Genomic DNA, 22312 nt, shown 5'->3' on the forward strand with positions numbered 1-22312 from the left:
ATGTCTTGTGCATAATTGAAGAGAAATGTAGTAATAGGAGTAAGTTACTTCAGTGATAAAACAGAATGGTTAACTGGTAGAAAAGATTGGTTATAAATATACTCTTTAGGAGTCTCTGCTTGTGTTGCTTTTTTCTAATTTTCATTGCTCACACTGACAGGCATTCTCTGCTTATGCCTTTTAATTGCAACTATAAAACTTAGTGCTAAGTGAATCTATGTTAAATAGGGGAGAGATATTCAGGAAATAATGTAAATCACTGTAATTCGTTGGTGACTAGAATTCCTGGCTAATTTTAAGGCACAGTTTCATTATATAAAATGTAATGAAACATTTAAACCTTTAAGTACATGAATTATACACTAAAACATGAAGTGTGGCAATAAAGTTTTGCCACATCTCATATGACTCTGGACTGGTGCAGTTGCAGTCGTGTTCAGTGAGTTTTAAAATAAATGGAAGTATGTTGTAGTTCAGACTTTCACCAACAGGTTGTGCAGAGGTTGCCCTGGGCTGACAGGTTGCAAGCCTGTTTTGTTTATTAGCATTAGTGATCCGTGTCACAATTTTGAAATTGAGCAATGACAAATATCACATTTTTCTTTAAACTGGGAAAAATTGCAACAGAAACATATGAATGTTTAAAACTGTTTGTGGTGAAGAAACATTAAGTCGTTACCAGTGTGTTTTTTTTTTTTTTTTTTTTTTCCCACTCTCCCTTTTATGAAAGCCTAAAACACCAAGGTACTAAAACCTGTTGTACATAGTACCATGTGTGGGTGAAAGGTTGAAAAGAGGAAAGAGATACTATTGATACTAAGACTTGAATTTATGTAGATTGTAATTTTCATGAATTATGGTGTGAAGAGAGGTTCAGTAAACAGTAGTTTAAAGGATTAGCTGGCATTTAAAGGATGCTGACTGGTTGCAGCATGCGTTCAGGCTGGTTTGGAAGAGAAGGGGAATTATAGAAGGCAATTCAGAAAAACAGAAACCACAAGTATCTATGGAAAGGGCATGTAGCAGAAACAGAACATCAGAGAGACTGGAAATGGAAAGACTTTGTGAGAGATGGGTTATTAATTGCCCTAACTGTCCTCTTTTGAATGGAGTCCAAAAGCCTGAGGGAGGTTATCGGTGGAATGTCCTAGATGTTGGGGAACAATATTCCATAGTAGGGCAGATTTGAAATTTGTACAGAGTGAGTAAATATTAAGAACAACAGTAACACTGAGAGTGAAAGAGAGAACCCATTTTTTAGATGCACAGGAAACAATGTTTGTGCTTATGCCAGAAGAAATTAAGTCAGGGTAATCCCTAATATAGATGTGTAATCTCATCTAGAAATATGATGTCATCAAAGATATTCATAGTAACAGAATCCTTTTTACAAGGTATAAGAAAGGACTGTTTTAGAAGAATAGAAATTTATCTTTGCTTCACTGGAGAATTACCTGCATATCAGCATTTAAAGGGCATGTAGCATTTAAGGCATTGGTAGTAGATATTCAAGAAGTTGAAGTTGTTGCAGGTTAGGGTTTCTCAAATTGGAAGGTGGAATGGCCTGTGCTATCATCAGGAAAACTATAGATAGGATTTCTAGTCAAAGGAAGAATGAACAGTCAGTGAGAAAACTGAATACACAATTACAAAAAAACAGTTGACAATCCACAAGATGGAAGCTTAATTAGAAGACCTTTTTGTCGAATGTGAACAAAAGCATTTGAAATGTTAACAGCATCTGCTGACAGAATTCATATTGGCGATCATTGTTCAGTTTATGGTTTTTAGATAGTTTAGGAGGTGGCTATTAATGGATTTGTCCATTACTTCAGAAAGAGTAGAAGTGTAGTGGGATGATAATTGGCTGGGAGGGATTTCTTTTGCCTTTAGGAAATGGCTGGATATGAGTAAATTTCCAATCAGCAGGAAAAACACCAGTGGAATAAGAAAATGTAAAAAGGCAACGCAGAACAGGAATAAGTTCAACTTTTGAGAACCAGTGTAGGAATACCATCAGGACCTGGAGCTTTCTTGTCATCAAGATTGCTCAAAATTATTGACGTCCTTTTGACAGAGGACCACAGGAGGAATTCAATGAAGTGTACTAAACATGGTACATACCATTAAATTTACGAAGATGATCAATACAAGAGTTAGAAGAAAAGTATGTTAGTAAGTCTGCTGTATCTTTAGTTGATATGGCAATGGAACTACCCGGTTTTAACAAAGATGGGCGTACAGATGGGCTAAAGTTTCAGTCAATATCTTTGGCAAGAGGCCAGAATACCCAACTACCATTTGGAGAAGAAGCAGGTTTTCTACTCAGCCTGTTCAAATTCTGGTTTGGACTGATTAATAACTACTTTACAATTTAAAAATATTTCTTGACTGAATGTCTAAGAGTATGAAAGAGGTTGTTTATGCATGGGTATGGCACTTCCACCATTTCTACTAGTATGAATGCATTGTTTGTTCATATCTCATATTGTGAACACCTTCACAATGAGTTGCCTAGGTATCGTTGTGAAGGTGTTCACAATATAAGATATGAATAAACAATGCATTCAATACTACCTAGGTAGTAGAAATGATGGAAGTGCCATTACCATGCAAAAACAACCTCTTTCATGCTTTACAATTGTTGTGATCTGGTTGCAATCGTGCAACATTCTTATCTTGGAACAGTCATAATACACTTATTTGAAAACCAAGGTTTAGATAAAGGAGGAGATTTTAAGGTGGAGCGTGGAATAAAGAATTTCATCTGTACCAGAATAATTTCACAGACATTATTTGAGCAAACATTGATATCAGAAGATTTAAACAGTAATCCAACCATGGAGAAGAAAAAATAGAAATCTCGTATACCAGATCATTTTACATTCTTGTAATGCCAAACAATACGAGGCCAAGAAGGAGAAGGGCTCCATTGCAGAAGAGACTGTCACCAAATTTTGATCTGATGTGCATGTAGGATCATGAACATCAACCATATACCTGGAAGTGTTGTTTGTGAGAAAATGATCAAGAAAAATGTTTGCTGTGTGGTTAGAGTTGTCTGGTTTCTGGTAGGTAAATGAACAAACTGTACAAAAGTTTATTAGACATTACAAAAGACTCGGCATTTCTACCAGTTGGAATTGTAAAAATTAAAATCAAGGAAAATTACCTTGTGTTTGGAAAGTTGGACTGGAGAAAGTCAGATGTAATTTTTGGAAGTGACATATGAATAAACATGCACAACACAAATATACCTGGCTCCTTGAGATAATGTGGCCTTGAATATGGCTCTATGTGACTTTTTATGTGTTTCCTAGACTGAAAAAACCCCAATAGGACATTGCTTTGTTAATGTACAAATAATAAAAAATGTGACAGCACTGCATTTGATGATTTAGAAATGGACTTTTCAGATGCACCTCCAAGAGTGGGACACTGTTTTGAAGGGGATAAAGTAATTCATCTCATAAGTATGCTTATCGTCACTTTATCATAGTAGCCCAGTCCTGATACTTTTAAAAACAGACCTCATAATTGACTTGCTGTGAGCAGATGATGTTTGAAGTTGAGATCCATAGAGTTCACTCCTTTGTTGTTTCTGATATTTGTTGATAGTGATTTAGGTAAACAAATTTGATTATGTTGCTGATTCAAAGATTTTGAGGGTGATAAAGGATAGAGCAAATCTTCTTAAAGCAGTATTCTTTAAGAAGACTTAAATGATATTCAGTTGAACTAAAAAAAAAAATGGCATATTAAAGTACAGTATTGAGAAATGAGGCTCTACATTTTGATTCTAGTAATCTCAGGTTATCTTATTACTTGGGAAGCAACAAGCTGAAAGCAGTTGACAGTGAAAAAGATTTAGGAGTAATTGTTCAAGTGCAGTGCATCATCATGATGGATTGCACTTAGCAGATAGCCTTCTAGATCAGCATGTGGCAATTTGTCCCTGTTATGCGCTAATTCTACTAGTAGGAACAAAGGCAATACTCCATTGTAGAAAGCCTTGGTTACACCACTTATTATGTGTACTGGTTTGGAACTGCCATTTCACATTAGATTTACATCTGGATCACTATTTTTTACACACACCACCTTGCATATGAAAGGTGAAAACACCATGTACAAAATGTGCATTAGAACAAAGTGATTGCACAACCACCTTTCAGAATGGTCTTGCAATCACTTTGTAAAAGGATTAAAATCATTGAAAAGGAAAAGTTAAATGCAAATGAAAATACAAATCGGGCTTTTCTCAACAGAAAATTTCTAATTCCTTCAAAAATGACTGATTTGTGATGGACCATCTATGATTGATTAAATATACAGCCATTAATGTTTAAAGTGTGTTTAAATAATCACATTTATGTTCTATTTGATTAGCTCTGTGTATTCTGTTTTGTTTTGAATATGAACATTTGCATTATTTATAATTTTCATTTTTTTCCATCATATCAAATACCATCTAAACAAAAGAGAGGTTTGCTGGATTTTTAATAAACTTTTTATGAACTAAAACTTAGAAAATATTGATATATAATTATACACTGATTAATTTTAGATCTTCATGGAAAAGATATATATAACTATTGTACAGTTAGAATCAGATTTGTACATAGCCATATTATGACAAACAAAGTTAGCATAAAATGGCACATCATTATACATTACCCTATATTGTGAACTTTTTTTTTTTTTTTTTTTGTAGTGCAACAAAAGCCTGTGACCTTTCATCATAGGGCTAATGCCAATATACTTCTCTGTCTTGCCTAAACTGTGCACTTATTTGAAGTGCACAATATGGGCAACCCGTTGTGAAGGGATTCACAGTATGAGATATTGATTTTGCTTATTGTACAAACTGCTTTTATATGGCTATACACAGATATGATGCCCTTGCACCAGCAATACAATTGTTATATACCTTTTTACAGCCTATTTTTCCAAATTTTTTTTGGAATTTAAACTTCCTACGCCTTTTGGTCTCATATTGCACAATCAAGATGCACCTTCTTAGCCCCTGCAACCTGTGTAGCAATTTTCTCCAGCTTTGTCGCCGAAGGAGCTTGAAATGTTCCTCCATGTAAACACTTATGATAAGAGTTACTGGTATGCACTAATATGGCATTGGGCCACCCTTGCTTTTAAAGCAGCTTGTATATTACTTGGAATAGATTCAAATAGTCTTACCCGTCTTAAGAGAAATATCGGGTCATTCTTCATGGAGGAACATTTCAAGCTCCTTCGGCGATCAAGCTGGAGAAAATTGCTTCTCACTGTTCTCGTGAAATATGCCTGCAGTGGCACAGTAATGTTTGTCTGGTGATTGTGCAGGCCATGGGAGATGTATATCCTGAATTTCATGCTCCTCAAACCAAGATTGGACACATCTGGCTGTGTGTGTATTGGAGCATTATCATCTTGAAACATGGCATCAGTTTGTGGGAAACAGTATTTGCACCATGTGATGAACCTGATCACTTATAATATTAAGATAATCATTGGAAGAAAAGAATGACAAGATTATTTCTGCTCAAACTATTGTTGATTCCCCTTCCTTTGGCATTCTCCACACATAAACATCTCCCTGATTTTGGAAAAAATGTGAATGAAGATATGTTTCCAATCAATTTTCCCGTTTTTGTGCTCCTTATGCCACTGCATCCTCTTTCTAGCATTAGCAATGGCCACATGGTGCAAGGAAGCCTATTGCTTATGCTGTAGCTTAAAAATAATAATAAAATAAAATAACAAAATAAATAATAGAATAAATAATAATAATAATAAAAAGAAAATTTAGTAAAAAATAATTATAATTAATAAGAGAAAAGGAAATAGACAACCTATGCGTTTTCCTCCTACCATTGGTAATTATCCAGCTGACCTTTCAATTTTCACAAACTGTCAGTTCCTACCACCCATGTAGGTATCTTATTCCAGTAATTTATAACTCGCTGACTAAAATAAAACTTTCTGCAATCCAGTCTAACCCTCATTCACTTTGCTTATGCCTCCCAGAGCCTTAAACACCTCAATCAAGTTTCCTCAAAGATGCCTAGCTGCAATGCCTCTGGAACCCACATACTTGAAGTCTTTCCTCATATGCATGCCCTTTTGCTGATCTCACCAGGCATGTTACCTGTCTTTGGACCCTTTCAGCAAGCACAATGTCTTTCTTTAGGTGTGGTCTAACAGTAGCCTTATATAATGGGATTATGGCGTCCTTATCTCTCCTAGAAATTGTTCAATAAATCATCAATAGGACACCATGGGCCTTCCTTGCAACCAGTCTACAATGCTCGGAGAACTTCATGTCTTACTGTATCATAACACCCAAGTCTCTTTCCTCCACTACCGGCTTTAGTTCAGATCTGCCAAATGTATAAGTTATTTTGGGGTTACTGTTCCTCTGGTGCAATACCTCACACTTTGCTGGATTAAAGCATAGCTGCCATTTTTCTGACCATCCCTGAAGTCTATCTAAGTCACTCAAAGCTCTGCTTTGCAGTGATCATTAACTACTTTACCAATCTTTACATCATCAGCAAATTTAGACATCACGCCCTCTATCCCTTCATTGATGTCATTTATGAAAATCAAAAACAATAGTGGTCCTAATACTGATCCACTTCTCACCAATCTGTGGAATAACCATTTATCACAACCCTCTGCCTCCTGCCCTGAAGCCATCCAGCTATCCATCTAAGGATTTTCCCTGTGATTCCATCCAGCTTATAAAGTAACCACTCATGTGGGACTGAGTCAAATGCTTTGCTGAAATCCAAATAAACAATGACAAAATTATTCCCTAAAACCAGCTCTTGAGTGACCCTGTGAAAGCAGCTAACCAGTTTAGTTAAACATGATTTTCCCTTTACAAAACCATGCTGAGTATACTTCAGAATTACATTTCTATCTAAATGATCCTGAACTCTAGCCTTGAACATTGTCTCCATGATTTTCCCTACTACTGAAGTTAGACTAACTGGCTGGTAATTTCCCACTTCTCTCTGAGAACCATCCTTATGTATTGGAGACACATTGACACCTTTCCAATCCAACGGAATCACTCCCGAGTCCAGTTATGCTCTCACGATTAGCCTCAATGGTTCAATGCACTCACTAGCTCTTTAGATTATAGGGTGTATGCCATCAACCCCGGGAACCTTACTGGCCTGTTGGCTCAAGTTTTTTCATTAAATAAACGTGAAATATCAAAATCATTAATTACACACTTTTTTTCAACGTCACTCCCATAATTTCTCATTGACATAAAGGATTTTTCTTCTGTAAATATTGATGCAAAATAACTTAAGGCAATATTTTACAGCATTGTACACTTTTGTGTGCAACACTGATTTCTTAAAAATACAGGAAAATTACTGTACTGTACTGTACTGTAAATTACTGTTCACCATCAGTGGTGAAAATTTTGCCGAGAACAAAAACATGCAAATTTTTGTGCGTATGCGCGTGTGTGTTCTACGAATGTGAGTTATAAGCAGACATCAATATAAAGATGTTCGTATTGAAAAAAATTAAGCCTATCAGTGGTTTCAAATAACTGATTAGAATAACAGATTTTCAGTCTATTGTGTGCTAAGTTAAACTGCTGGGATAGATTGTTTTTACTCTTTTCGTCAGAAGCTATCAAGGTGTTATCTCCATAACAGATGAATAGCTGGATATTTGATGGAAGAGCAGAATACAATTTCTGTAGTTCTAAAAAATATCTCTTAATGGAGAAATCAATTAACCGCCAACTCTTAAACTACCTAGAAACCTTCCGTCTGATCAACAATCGCCAGTATGAATTCCATGTCAATCCACTGGTGATATTCTGGCTTATGTTTCCCATTTATGGACTAATTCAATAGTATGAATCAGAGCTGTAATACTCAATATGTTCTACGTTGATAATAATATTAGTAAATTAATAAGAGGAGTATACCTCAATATAGTACGTGGAACACTTCCGTATGATACCCTCCAGAAATTAAAACAGAAAAAACGAAAAAATCGACAACTTACCGGAACATTAAAGTAAAATATAAATAATTAAAGAAAAATATAAATAATTAAATAATCAATTTAACACAATTCAAAATCAATGTAAAACAATTAAAATTCAAATTAACGCAATTAAAAGAATCTAACGAAAATATTCAAAACGATTTTCCTTCCTAACGAAAATCGTTTTGAATATTTTCGTTAGATTCTTTTAATTGCGTTAATTTGATGGTGAAACACAAGTAGTTGCTCTTGACATCTCACTTCAACCATGTACTTAGAAGGGTTGTTTGTGAGAAAAAGATCAAGCGTATTGGCTGTATGATTAGGATTGTCCGGTATTCTTGTAGGTAAATGAACAATCTGTGCAATTACTAATGAGAACAATCTCATTAGTAATTGCAAAAGCCTTAGCATCTCGACCTGCTGGGTCGGTGTGACTAGAAAACAGAAGCCAGCTGGAGTTGTGAACATTAAAATCACCAAGGAAAATTACCTCACTGTTAGGAAAGTTGGACTGGAGAAAGTCAAGTTCTTAAAGGTTGGACTGAAATTTATAATCCCTTAATAATCCATAAGTTTGCTACATTTTTCTGGTCTGAATCTATTACCTTCTTTGACAAGGAATGATGTTAACATTAGGTTACTGAAGGCTGTGTGTTTATTTTTGATAGTGTCCTGCATGAGCATTTCTTGTACATGCAGATGGCATTTCAAAAAGTTATGCTCCCTCCACCGGAGGGTGCATAACTTCTTGAAATTATCTAATGTTAAATTCTTATATAGCAGCTAATTTTCAGTATTTCGTCGCTAATTACGAAAGCTATGTGGACTTTAAATTGAATACAAAAAAAAAAAACATTTTCATATTACTATTAGTTTTATTATATTTATATATTTTTAAAGCTAATTTCTAAAGAAGAATTTTTTTGGCCAGTTTTATACCTCAACTTTAAAAGAAAATGGTGAGCAAATAAATAAATCTTTGAACTTTTTTTCTGTTGGCAAACAATGTAGTCTTTGGAGTATCTAATATTGCATTCATAATCACACTTTGTTACTTTTGATAAAATTTTTAAAAAGAACTCTCAAAACAATTATTACATATATATCAAGATTCATTATTGTTAATATTTACAAAAAATGAAAATGAATTCTTTATGAAGGACAAGATTTTGCATAAACAGATAAATAAAAACATATTTTCTAAGTTGTTTGTATACACACTGCTTCACTCTTTGTGGGATCGTAAAAAGAGATGCTTCAAAGAGTAAAAAATGGTCAGATGTCACATGGAATAGTAAACAGGTAGGCAGCAGCTTCCACATAGTTGAATAGCTAGGCTGCCTTTCACATATTGCTTGTCACAATTATTGTGCTAATGGTCCCTGGAAAATTGAGGGAGTCGCAAAATAATGACTTCTTTCAAAACAATGAGACTAATATAACAGTGTGTCTTTTTTTACTGTGTTTTGCTGCACAGTAACAGCAGACAAAGACATGGTATTATTACCAATAATTTTATCATAGTTTTAGTTGAAGGTACTTAGCCTGTCGTCAGGCTAAGACTATTTTTTGTTTTCAGTAACTCTGAAATCTTGGATTGCTCAATCCCCACTGCACTGTGTAGCAGGTTAAAGTGCATTCCACTTGCACAATATCAGAGGTGCTAAGAGGTGTATATTTGAACTTGTAGAAATCTGCAAGTGGCACAGTGCCTGCAGGTGTCACGTAGGACAGCCATAAGCTACACTGTACCATTCATGATTTTCTGATAGTATTTGTTATTGTAAAACCAAACTGTTTAGGCATAGGTTGACTTTGAAAATAACTTGTTATACTGAATTTTCAAGTTTTGTTCTGACGAGACACTGGTAATCAGGGGATGTAGAAATATTTTCACTGTAGCAAACTGTTTGTCGAACATATTGTAACAGAATTTTACTTATTCATTGTTAAGCAAAAGACTGTGACCACTTTCCTAGTATAAAGAGTTTTAGTTCTTAAAATATAGTGACAGACTAAATAATGAGAAAAATAAATTACAAGGAAGCTGCTTTTACTCATTTCAAAATAAAGAAGGCAATGGAAAGTAATTTGTTTATGAAAATGGCCTATTAGAGTGAAGTATCTACATAAATATTTTAGGCTAACATTTTACCTTTGAATGCAGTAACTTGAAGGCACCTCCCCCCCTTTCTCCCTGGAAGCATTCTTCTGCTATTGAGCATGCTTTCCCTTATTATATATCAGTTTTGCATCTTAATTTAATAACATTTTTAAAGGTGATTAATGTACAGTTTGCTTTTCAGATATTCTCACAGGAAAAAGGCACATTTAAACTAAGATGAATTTGTAAGCAACATTTGTGTTTGAATATAATGGCGTATGAACTGTATAAATACACCCCATACTAGTATAAAACAAAAAAAAAAAAAAAAAAATCTTTTGAAAAATATAATGCAGTAGAAATGTTATGTAGAATGTACCTTTTCACATAACAGCCAAGAATAGGTTCCATAAAAGTTATAAATATTCAATACTTGTGATCCCATTTTCAAATATGGTTTTTATCAATACATATTATGCTGCTGTGATTGTATAATTAAAAGATTATATAATTAAAACTTAAGGGTTATCAAATAAATTTACTGAAATAAAGGAATTTCCTACATGAGGAATGGCTAAATTTTCAGTTGACGAAAAGGTGGGGTAGAATCTTATTGTATTACTGATTTTTATATATATATATATCTTTAAACTTTAATCATTAGATCATCCGTTTTCTTTTGAATTGCAGCTTCTTTCAATGTTCGGATCCATATCAGAAACCTTTCTTGCAAAACTTTAAAACTTATTTTTATTTCAGTATTTAATGCTTTCTGCTATTTGAAACACTCTTCTCTTTTTCACTCTTGTTTACAATAAGGATAGTAAGAATATGTTAATATATAGTAACAAAAATTTAAATACAATTTCTATGTATACTGAGTGGACAGAAATCATGGAATACCTACCTAGCAATGGGTAGGCCCACCTTTCGCCCGGATAAAGGGCAGTCACATGGTGAGGCATTGAGTCCCCTAGTTCACGAAAGCGTGCCACAGGTATTTCCATCCATGCTTGCTGCACCTGTATCCATACTTCCGCTGCATTCTTGTCTAGACTCAAGGCTTGAACAGACCTTTCTACTGTATCCCAAAGATGCTCCACAGGGTTCATGTCCAGTGAACAGGGAGGCCATTCCACGGTGGTAAAATCTGCAGAATGTTATTCAAACCTTGTTCTAGTCACCACGGCTCTGTGGGGAGGCACATTGTCCTGTGGGGCATGATGACGTTGAAGGAATTCGGATGGACACGTAACCTGCACCGTTCGTCTAGACGTACCAGAGGTCCCAACGTTTGCCAGTTGAACATACCCCAGACCATTACCAACCATCTACTTGCCCGAACATACCTTGTTGATACGACAGGTACATAGCTTCATGTAGTTTCTGCCAGGTACTCACCCTCCCACCTGCCGAAATAAACTGGAAATGGGTCTCATCAGACTTGGAGACGTGTCTCCAATCATCTAAGGTTGAGTGCCAATGTTATTTTGCCGAGTTGAGGCATAGAGTAGTGTGTTGCGGTGTTAGCAGTGTGACTAGGTCGGCGTCTAATGATCGCTTGGTGGAGACATTTCTGGCACTTCCCTCGTTGAAGCCGGTGGTGATTTGTGCCACTGTTGCTCTCCAGTTGGCTAAAACAATGCGAGGCAGACATCAACAGCAAAGTTCATCCACCACCTTTCTCCACCCACAGCTCTGTCCATGATAAGATGTTATTCCGGAAATGCCGTATTCCAAGTACACTCTTGATACTGTCGAATGGGGATAGTTCTGTACCACCTCTGCGATGGAGTGCATTGATCACCCACTATCATCCCTCTTTTAAAGTCAGTTAACTCAGGACGTTATCTGCACTGACATTGAATTACGTCTATGTGGATGCAGTGTACCTATATTCCTATCAAGCAGTGAGTTCGTCCACTAGCGAGGGGGGTAACAGCGTTGAGTTGCCAAGGAACCAGGTATCCCATGAGAATTCTGTCCTTTGCGTGTGTGTGTGTGTAATAAGGATAAAAATGGGGTGAAAATTTAAATGATAACAGAGGGGAAAAATGACAGTTGCACCTGTCATGCAAAGCAGCAGCAAAGGATACAAAAGTTTATATATATGAGGTAGAAGTAATAGAACTATTGAAAAGTGCAAAGAAGGAGGAATAAATTACAAATAGGAGAAGGATAACAGAAATTGGAGTTATTGAAGGCATGAGAAAGAGAAAGAATGCAAATATATCATATGATATAATGAATTAACAAAATTATAGGCTGAATTGGATAGCCAATTAGGGAGAAAGGAACTGTAAAGCAAAAATGATTAAATCAATATATGAAGTAATAGCAAGCATTGGATAAGAGTGGTAAACGTGCACTTTTTATTAAGTCCAAGAAAGGGGGAAGAAAAATTTCAAAATTAAAATCTGATGCTGGCTAAAAATAAATATTGATACATAATCAGGTATTTCTTCAGGAGACTACATCTGATCATTTATCAAAAACTGCATTTCTATACTTGTCCCTACTTATGGAAGAAAAGGAAATTTAAACATACAAAAATAAGTGAGAGCAAATAGGAGGGTAAAACAGTGGAACTTCCACAAAAATATGGACAGGGTAGTCCCAGTGTAGTGTACGTTGTAAAACATAAGAAATTAAAAGTAAATTTAGAAGTAAAATAGTGGTAAAATTAAAAGTGCTTACAGTGTACCTTAGATGTAATGATAGGTGGTTATAAGTGAGAATTAGTAAATGACACGACTTAGTAAAAATTTGGGAGAATTTTTTATAAAGAATGTAAAATAAGAAGATAATGCAAGCAAATGGGATGTGGTAAGAGAAGAAAGTGAGGAAAGGTAAGGGATGAAAGTTTCCCTATCTTTGCCTTTTTATCTACACTTTCATCCCTTCCCCTTCCTCGCTTCACTCCCTTGCCTTATACCATTTGCTTGTATTATCTTTTTATTTTACATTCTTATACAAATTATCCCAAATTTTTACAAAATCGCATCATTTGCTAATTCTTAATTCTCACTTATAACCATCTATTGTTGCATCCAAGTTGCACTGTAAACACTTTAATTTTACCTCTATTTTACTTTGTAATTTACTTTAATTTACTATGTTAACAACATACGCTGCTTTGGGACTACATGTTCATATTTTTATGGAAGTTCTACTGCTTTACCCTCCTATTTGCTCTCACTTATTTTTATGTTTAAATTTCCTTTTCTTCCACAAGTAGGGACAAGTATAGAAACACAGTTTTTAATACATGATCAGGTGTAGTTCCCTGAAGGAAATACCTGATTATGTAGCAATATTTTTTATTTTTAGCTAGCATCAGATTTTAATTTTGTAATTTTTCTTCCCCCTTTCTTGGACATATAACCAAAGTATCCCCCACTCTTATCTGATGCTTGCTATTACTTCATATATTAATCTAATCATTTCTCCTTTACAGTTCTCTTCTCTCTAAGTGACTATCCAGTTCAGAAAAATTTTGGCTAGTTGGTTAACATTTTGTTTAATTCATTATATCACGTAGGATATTCATTCTTTCTCTCTTTCTCACACCTTCAATATCTCCAATTTCTGCTATTAATTTTGGTATTTTGTGTAATTTACACCTCCATCTTTGCATTTTTCAATAGATTTATTTTACACACAATATATAAAAAATCAAAATGTGCAACACACACTCATGGACAACCATAAATTGTATGGTGCTAGTGAGAAAGAGTATAACATAGCAGCACAGGTTTTGTGTGTAACTTAAAATTTTTCTGCACCTAATTGTATACAAGGTGTCAAATATGCATGGAACTTGGGTTGTAAGATGGGTTGGCATGTTATGGCTGGATGTGCGGTGCATTTTCTTAATTGATATTAAATACATGTGGTCATTTGCTAACTAGATTCAGTGTTAAGGAAATTCTATAACATTTTGTCATATTGAGCTGCTATAATGGCTACTGTAGTTTCATTGCTGGCTTTGGTATAATATATCATTGAATAATTTGCAATGCAGACAGGCTACCATTACAACTCACAGGGTTTTTTGTCAGTGATATGCAGGAATTTTTTCAGCAGCAATAAGGTGATTATCCTGTTGTATGAAGTAATGGTTAGGCCTCACTTTTGGAGGGATGTAGAGCTATTGAGAAGGGTACTCTTACCAGGAAAAGCTTCAGTTCTGCAACTTGCAGCACCTGCAAGGAGATATGATTGAAGTGTTTAACACCTTGAATAGATTGGATCAGCTCGATGCTGATAGAATCTGTCCCATTGCTGAGATGATACACGAGGTGGCATAAATTCATGCTGAGGATGGATGGTTACAGGATAAATGTATGGAACTTTGCCTTCAGACAGGAGGTAGTGATTTTTGGAACAAGCGTCTATTTAGTGTTGTAGAAGTGGGTGGTGTCAATAAATTCAAGAAAGAACTAGACAGATTATTAGAGGCTGAATAGGTGATATAGGAAGCGGTGTTTTATTTATTTATTATTTTTTGTTTTGGCTGATGCTTTTATATGCTTGCTCTTTTGTGTCATTTACCACTACTAATATTAATGATGCTGCCTGTAATGATTTCTCTTTGACCACTATCAAAATTTTTACTCTTTAAAGTACAGTGAAAGTTGAGTGGGCCTTCCCTGTCACTAGCAAGTTGTTAATCAGGTTTTAATTTAAAATAAGAAACAGCTGTGCATAAGTTACACATTTGATAATGCCATGATTTCTCCATTCATAAAGAGCCTGTATTTGCAGATGAAAATTTTGATCTATATGAACATTCCTTGCAAGTTTGTACTGGATATGCTCTCTTTGCATGCCTGACAGCAGAACACTATGGAATTCACTGTGGTATAACCTCAGTTTTTAGAGATATATAACATGGCTGCTGGGTTTTTTAATTTTTTTTTTTTTGTTTCCCATACAGTTTCTCAGAAGTTCCAAACCTTATATTGTCCTAAGATGGTATAGATCTGTTGTGATGAATATTAAGATTCTTGTTTATGTTCTGGCTCAACCTGATGGTTGTGCAGCATCTGCAGTGAAAACAATTGTTAACTGGATTTAACAGTTTTGCAGGCTTGAACCACAGTCCACTCGAAGAGCATATGCTATTGCACCCTTGTCCCTGACCATTTGGCTATATCCTCAGCTATGCAAGGCCAGATATCTAAATAAAAAGAGTTAGTACTTAATTCATTGTTTTGAAATGTGTCTCAACACAAATAGCGTAGTGTACTGTGATCTACAATTAATAATTTTCAAATAGCGAGACAGTGAAGAATTTGGTGTACCTACCCCCATTGTGCAGTTGTCAAGTTATTCGATTTTAAAATGCCATATTAATATGCCAAACCTTGTATAATACACTTCAATTTTTTACTGCTTCTTAATTATATAATTTAATTACTTATATAATGAGGTATTTCATTGGTAAATGTCTGTTATTTGAATGTAGAATGATATCTGATTATTATAATTTTTGAACTGTCACAATTTTTTAAAATGTTATTTTTGTGAGGTACATTTTTTTAAGGAGATGTTTTACATTATTATTATGTAAATGAGAAAACTTTAACCTAACCTGCCATAAATGTATGTTTTCTTCTATGTGAAAAATTAGTATTAAAGGTTTAGTAACCAAGAAATCAAAAATCATTGGAAAATTTGATATTTTGAAATTGGCCCTTCACGAATATACCAAGGTAATTCAGAAAGAAAATACTGAAATGGGTCAGAAGTAGAACTTCCTGGTTTTTGAATATTAGGTTTTATTTTTGCTCTATGTGTAATATGGTGTTATTTGAGTTTTTAATGTTTCTCTTCCAGACACGCAAATAAGGGAACAATTTATTTGCTTGAACATAAAGAGAAACTGTGCACCATAGTTTACAGTTTAGGAGGCTTCTGCTAATGTCAGAGATGTAAAAAGATAAATAGACCTCTGATGGTGCAGGTTTTTCAAAATTCTCATCCTACACCACCATGGGTCTCCTCTTTTGCTCATCTGTGATTATTTCCTATCACGTTACGGGGTTAAAAAAAAAAAAAAAATAATAAATAAATAGAGAGAGAGAGAGGGAGACAAAACAAAGCAAAAATCTGCAATTGGTATCATCCATAAAATAATATACTGGTAATGCATTTGAAGTCTTTCATTGCATTATCCACGTGGAATTCTTCATTCCACTGTTTTTTGCAGGGACCAAATGCATCAGTAATTCTGATGCAAAGCGAATTCCTTCTGGTATATTAATGTTTTGGCTTTCATATTCGGCATTTATTATTCGGAAAAATCTCATTTGGCAAAATTTTGTGGTCTTTTTACTTTCAGCTGGATAATTATGAAATCAAAAAGGGCAAGACTCTGAAAGTCAATGTATCAGTTCCAAACCTTCGGCTTTTTGTGGGTAACATCCCTAAGAGCAAGAGCAAAGAGGAGATCTTTGAAGAATTTGGTAAATTAACAGGTATGCACAGTTCAAGACCAGATTAGTTGTGTTTTTTTGTTGTTTTTTTTTTTTTTTCCTTCTAAATTTAAAAAAAAAAAAAAAAAATCACTGTCTTTCCCCGTTTAATTTGTAAAACATTTTTCAGTATCTCATCTAAATTTTTAAAACTTAATTGTGTCAGTCATTCACCCCAGTCCCTTATATAATGGTATAGGATGGTATGGAAATGAAATTTATCTTTTCTGATGTGTATATTAATTTATACGTGAGTATAAATTAATTTTAATTAATTTCTATATTTATTTTAGTGATTGCACATGGAAAAAATAAATAAAATAAAATTTATAATTTATTAATTATAAAAATTGTGATTAAAATGAGATTAATGATTTTTAATTTATTTGAACTCTGTGCCTAAGGTGCATATTTTATAAGGAGTGATTTGTCACTTATATACCAAAATTAGTTATCCTTTTATTAATTGATATTTGTTTCAGCCTTGACTGATTTGTAAAGAATTGATGAACATCTATTTAGTTGTAAACAGATGTGATACGTAGATCACTTTTGGTGTGCGTCTGGGTTTTTTTTTTTTTTTTTTTTCTGAAAGTAATTCAGGGGTTTCTGCATGGTCTGTCATGCAAGACAAGTTGCTTTAATTCATTTGAAGGGTAGTGAACATTTGCTTGTACAGATAGTGATGGCATTATTCATATAAGGTAGTTGTAAGACCAAACTTGGAATACTGTTTTCAACATGGAAGTAGTGCCTTTAAAAAAAAAGGTATATTTTTGTCCAAAGATGGGCAATGTGTTTTTGGACAAAAGAGCAAAAGGGCACTGATGAAAAGACTTCAAATATGTGGGCAGCAGAGTTTAGTAAATAAGCACCGTGGAAGACACATTTGAAATGTAAGAGTCTCGGAAAGGAAAAAATAAAACGAATGAGGGTGAAATTTTCACTGTTATGATTTCAGATTAAGGGGACATAGATTCAAATTGAAGTGGTGGGGGGTTTAGAGTGGATTACAAATTATTCTTTTTGCCAGTGAGTTGTTGATTATTGTAATAAGTTGCTTTCATTGGTTTGATGCAAACAATTTGGGAAAAGGAAAAGGATTGGACCTCTTGTCCAATGGGCAGTTTATTTTATTTATATTTTTGAGCATTTTTGGTTGTTGCAGCATATGGCTAATACAAATTTTGCATATTCGTGCTGCATGCCTTTTCTTTTTTTTCCATGGGTAATGTTCTTCCAATTGGCAACTGTAATTACTCCACTTTCTTCCTAACACTTGCCACAACTGGTCGGCATCCATTCCTTGTCCAACCCCAGACTCGGACCAATTTTTTCTCTTAATTTCCACATCAGTTCACTGGAACAACTTTCCTTCACATGTACTTGCTGAAAAGTACAGTTTGCAGAAACTCAGGTCAAATATCAACTCCTCCTTCAACCCATGCATGGTAATAAAGGCCCTAAAACCTTTCATGTGTGGGGTTTACACACACACACGCACGCACAGGGGGTCCAGAAAAAATGTATATGCACTGATTGTGTCAGAAAAAAAATATGCATTAACGGAAGTGTTCAAATCATCCTCCATTCTCATGCAGGCATTGTTGATATCGTCAAGAAACTGAAGTGCATACATCACCTAAGATTTCTCTTGATATTGCTGCAATTTCTTCTGCTTCAATAGATTTCCGTAATTCAGCGATTGTTTCTAGTTTTGTAGATAAACTTTATCTTTGAAGTATCCCCACAAATAAATCTACTGCTGTTAGATCTGGGGAACTCAACACTGCCTCTTGTCCAATCCATCTGTTTGGGAAATTTTCATCCAGATAAGCCAAATAGTTTCGTCCAGTTTTAAAAGCCAAATGGGTTCAGGCAAGAAATTTGATGTTTTCGTTTAATTTTTGATGTGTAGGGCTAAATGCTGTAGAAGACAAAAGTTTCAGGGAGAGGCTGAAGACTGGGGAAAGTAAGGGGCCGATAGATAGAGTAGTGGCCCCTGCAGGCAGTGAGGCATGCCTGTGCCCCACCAGAGTGAGAAAATAGCTAATGTGATTTTTAAATTTTTAGTTCCATTATCGACGGAAATAGAGGGGGGGGGACACAAAAATTACTCATATTTTCCTGTCTGACGCCACCATTTTTAATTTTAAAAATATTTTAAAATTATATTTTAAACCTACTTGTTGAGCTCTTTCCAGCAGTGTATAAGCTATAGGTTGTCGACATTTTACTCCCCACTTCCCAGACAAATTTTTGTCAACAGCAATCAATATGGCGTTATGTTGGCCTGCATGATGTACAAACCCATGCAAAATTTCAAGTCAATAGGTTGAGTGTTTCCAGAGATACAATGCTGTGAGAGACGGATGGACAGACAGACAGACAAACAACCGAGTGACATTATAAGGGTCCTTTGTTAGATTACGGACCCCCAAAAAAGGTTACTGAGTTATGGGCTGATAAAGTGTGTATACATTTTTTCTGGACACCCCGTATGTATGTATGTATGTATATATATATATATATAAATATAAAAACTAGAATTTATTATTAAATTTAGACAGGTGTTCCCTGCTACAATTAAATGTCATTATCTCTAAATGCATTTCACACCCTCCATCCCAATTGTTTTGTTTGCCAACTGCAAATACAGAGTTTGCCACACTGTTTTATTCATATAACAAAATATTGCTTAGAAACAGAAATTAACATTTGCTGTGTTGGGAAATTCATGCCCAAACATGTAAAATGTGTCCTACAGGTTTTATCAATAATGGATCACAGTCAGTGTGTGAAATTGCAAAGAACATGCTGTGTTTCTTCTGACGCAGAAAAATTTTCTCTTCAGTCACTTTCTTCAACTCGGGAATGGTGTGTGAATTCTTCTGAAACACTGTCTTTGAGATAACCCCAGAGATAAAAATCACACGGGTTTAAATCAGGTGACATTGAAGGCCTATGTCTGTGAGTAGTGGTTTCTAACTAACTACCCTGTAGCATATGGCAAGAGATTGTCATGGTCATCAATGTCATAAATTTCTCAAATTTCATCTAGGAACTCCAGGAGTTGTCCTGGAGTTCCGAATGAAAATGAAAATCATGCAGTTGCCAAAAGTATCCCTGCAGAGTAACACTGCTACTGTTACAAACATTTTGAAGCTTGCGAAACTGCAAAGAAAAGAAATAATATGATAATAAAATATCATCCTGTATTTGCTTACATGTAGACCTTCTAATTTCAAAAATCAAGAAGTCTGCATAACACTCAAGCCCCTACACTGTGAATGAACCCACCCAGCTTGTCACTCCTAAAAAGGTTGCTGACTCCTCAATTATGCACTTGTGTATTTGCTGCTTCCAACACCTTTATGTATTATACATGCCAAAGAAAGGGAAGTTACTGTAAAACTGCTGACAGTTTTGGATCATAAGTTCTCACATAGTTCATTCTAGTTCATAGTTCATTGCAGTCAGAGGTGAAAGTGATTCTTGCATTGCTTCTATTGGAACATGCAGCAGCGTCTGGAAAGTAAGGGGATTTCAAGCCCTGCTGTGGTGCATGTATACTTGCATATACACTAATGCTAGGAGCATTGTAAATAAATGACAATACAGGAAGGACATCGTTTAATCTTTCATTGTGTTCTTTGTTGAGTGTAGTGTTTTGTTTTGTTGTAGGTTGCCATGTGGCATACACCTGGTCAATTGTCACTGACTCTTGTTCTTAACTGCAACGAGGGACACCAGGTGCTGCAATCTAAGGAACTTGTACTGGACCTTGCAGACAATTCTGTGAGGTCCAAGGATAAAACAGTGAAAGGTTGGGAAATGATGGTTGGAGAAGTGTTGTTGTTGGGTTGGTGGGGTATGGTATAGAGAAGTAAAGAAGACGAGAGAAAGGGGCATCCCCTGGAAAATGAAGTAGCAAGTTATGTTATGGGAGAGATAAAATAGATGAGAAAGATGGACAGTAGGTGTCCACTAAATCTCACCCCTGAGGGGGGTCTGCAGTGTTCTAGGACCAGATCATCCTACCTTGCATGATAAGGTCAGCAGAGAAGGGATTCTACTTTACCCAAGAGGGTAAAGTAGAATCCCACTCTTGAGATTTCCTCACAGCCACCAGCCAATCCTAAATGGGTTAACATCGTTTTGAGATATAATCCCACTCCATGTGCTGGGGTCAGCAGTACAGTCAGGAAATCAGGTCTGTATTATAGTAAAATCCCTTTCTGAAGATTTCTTCAGAAAGAGATTTTACTTAACACTGTCAGTCCCACACAAAGGAAGTCTGGATTAACAGTATTTTAGAGATTTAATCCCACCCCAGGGTTGGGGTCCATAGTCCAATCGGGGAGCCTAATCCAGGTTAGTCAAATCAAAACCACAAGCCTCAGAAGCAGAGTATCATTAGGCATGTTGGGGAGTTGCTTGTAGGTGGGTCAAGTCCAGGAAAATCATATTTGGTTGTTCAAATTTAGTCTCAAAGTTGTGGGGATTCAAGTTCCAAGAAATTTCACATCAGGAATAGTAGTAGATAGTTGTGTTTGGTGCAAGTTCCATTTATAATCACACCCTACTATAGTTATTTTTATTATCAGGTCCTACCACGCATTATCATCAGGAGAGTGATTTTACTCCGAGAAGTCAATAGGCAGAAGTGTATGAGTTTGTTTCCAGTGATTCTTCTAACTGCTCTGGTTCTTCTCTTAAAGACTTTATCTGCAAAATTGGCAAAAGCCATACAGTTTTCCTTGTTTTATATATACAGTGGTGCATCCTATCTCATAGATATTAGTTTGTAGTTGCAGTTTGTTCCTTATGTTCAGATACTGAATGGTCATAGATCAAGTGTTATACTGTTTCAGGTTCTCCGCAGTTGCATAAAGGGGAGCTGACTAAACGAAGTTAGCATAATTTTGTATTCAAGTGTATGTCCTGAGAGCAAAATGTGTGTAGGTCTGAAGAAGGATAAGGCATTCTTATCAAATTACTTGACTGTGGGGAGAAATTCATACACTGCTCTGCCCATTTGTAGAGCTGGCCCAGTCTCTCTCTGCCACTGAAATTAGCTCATTTCACATCTGTTCCCTATCCTGTCTGCAACATTTAAGCAAAGGCAGAAGTCAACATTTGTGTGGGAAGGAAGGCTTTTACTATGATGGTATTGCAGATATTGAAAAACGACCTTAAATTAAATTAAATTGAATTGAAATTTTGCCACAAAAGGCGTGTAGAGCATCAGAGACTGGAGACTGTCCTGCATGCCCCAAGAAATTATCAGTAAAAAGAATCTTTGAGCTTGTAGGAGGTGTTTCTGTATAATATTCAGTTTGATTCTATATCCCCATGTTCCTGCAGCATAGCATAGCATAACATAAGATGGGGATAAAAATGCAATTGTAATAAAGCTTTGATATTGAGGTTTTATGCCCTGTTTTTTTTTTTTTTTTTGTTTGTTATTTGGTTTTTAGGAGCATTAGCAACTAAGGCCATATTGCTCTGAGGATAGCAGTGGTCATTCCCTGACCTTTCCGCATCCTCCGTATTTAGTGGTCACTGGCTCGAACCCCGGTCTAATCAAGAAGCGTGTGCTATGCACTGCCCACCTGGCTACAGAGGAGTCTTTTTTGTAATTTTAAGGAGCTTGTCAGCTGTTTTTTTAGTCTTTTGAGTTATGTACTTGACATATGGTACACAG

General features: G+C 35.4%; 1 protein-coding gene across 5 annotated transcripts in view; it reads left to right on the top strand.

Moving 5' to 3' along the window:
* LOC150081216 (heterogeneous nuclear ribonucleoprotein R-like) overlaps positions 1-22312 on the top strand; it is a 170512-nt gene that overhangs the window by 68533 nt on the left and 79667 nt on the right. For all 5 annotated transcript variants that reach the window (XM_090379404.1, XM_090379399.1, XM_090379403.1 and 2 more), the window contains exon 6: positions 16473-16608. In XM_090379404.1, the coding sequence (XP_090235530.1) occupies positions 16473-16608 (136 nt within the window). The remainder of the gene's footprint in view (positions 1-16472; positions 16609-22312) is intronic.

This window comes from Mastigoproctus giganteus, chromosome 8 (genome assembly GCF_048544385.1).
Source record: "Mastigoproctus giganteus isolate SK-2022 chromosome 8, ASM4854438v1, whole genome shotgun sequence".
Classification (NCBI taxonomy): domain Eukaryota; kingdom Metazoa; phylum Arthropoda; class Arachnida; order Uropygi; family Thelyphonidae; genus Mastigoproctus; species Mastigoproctus giganteus.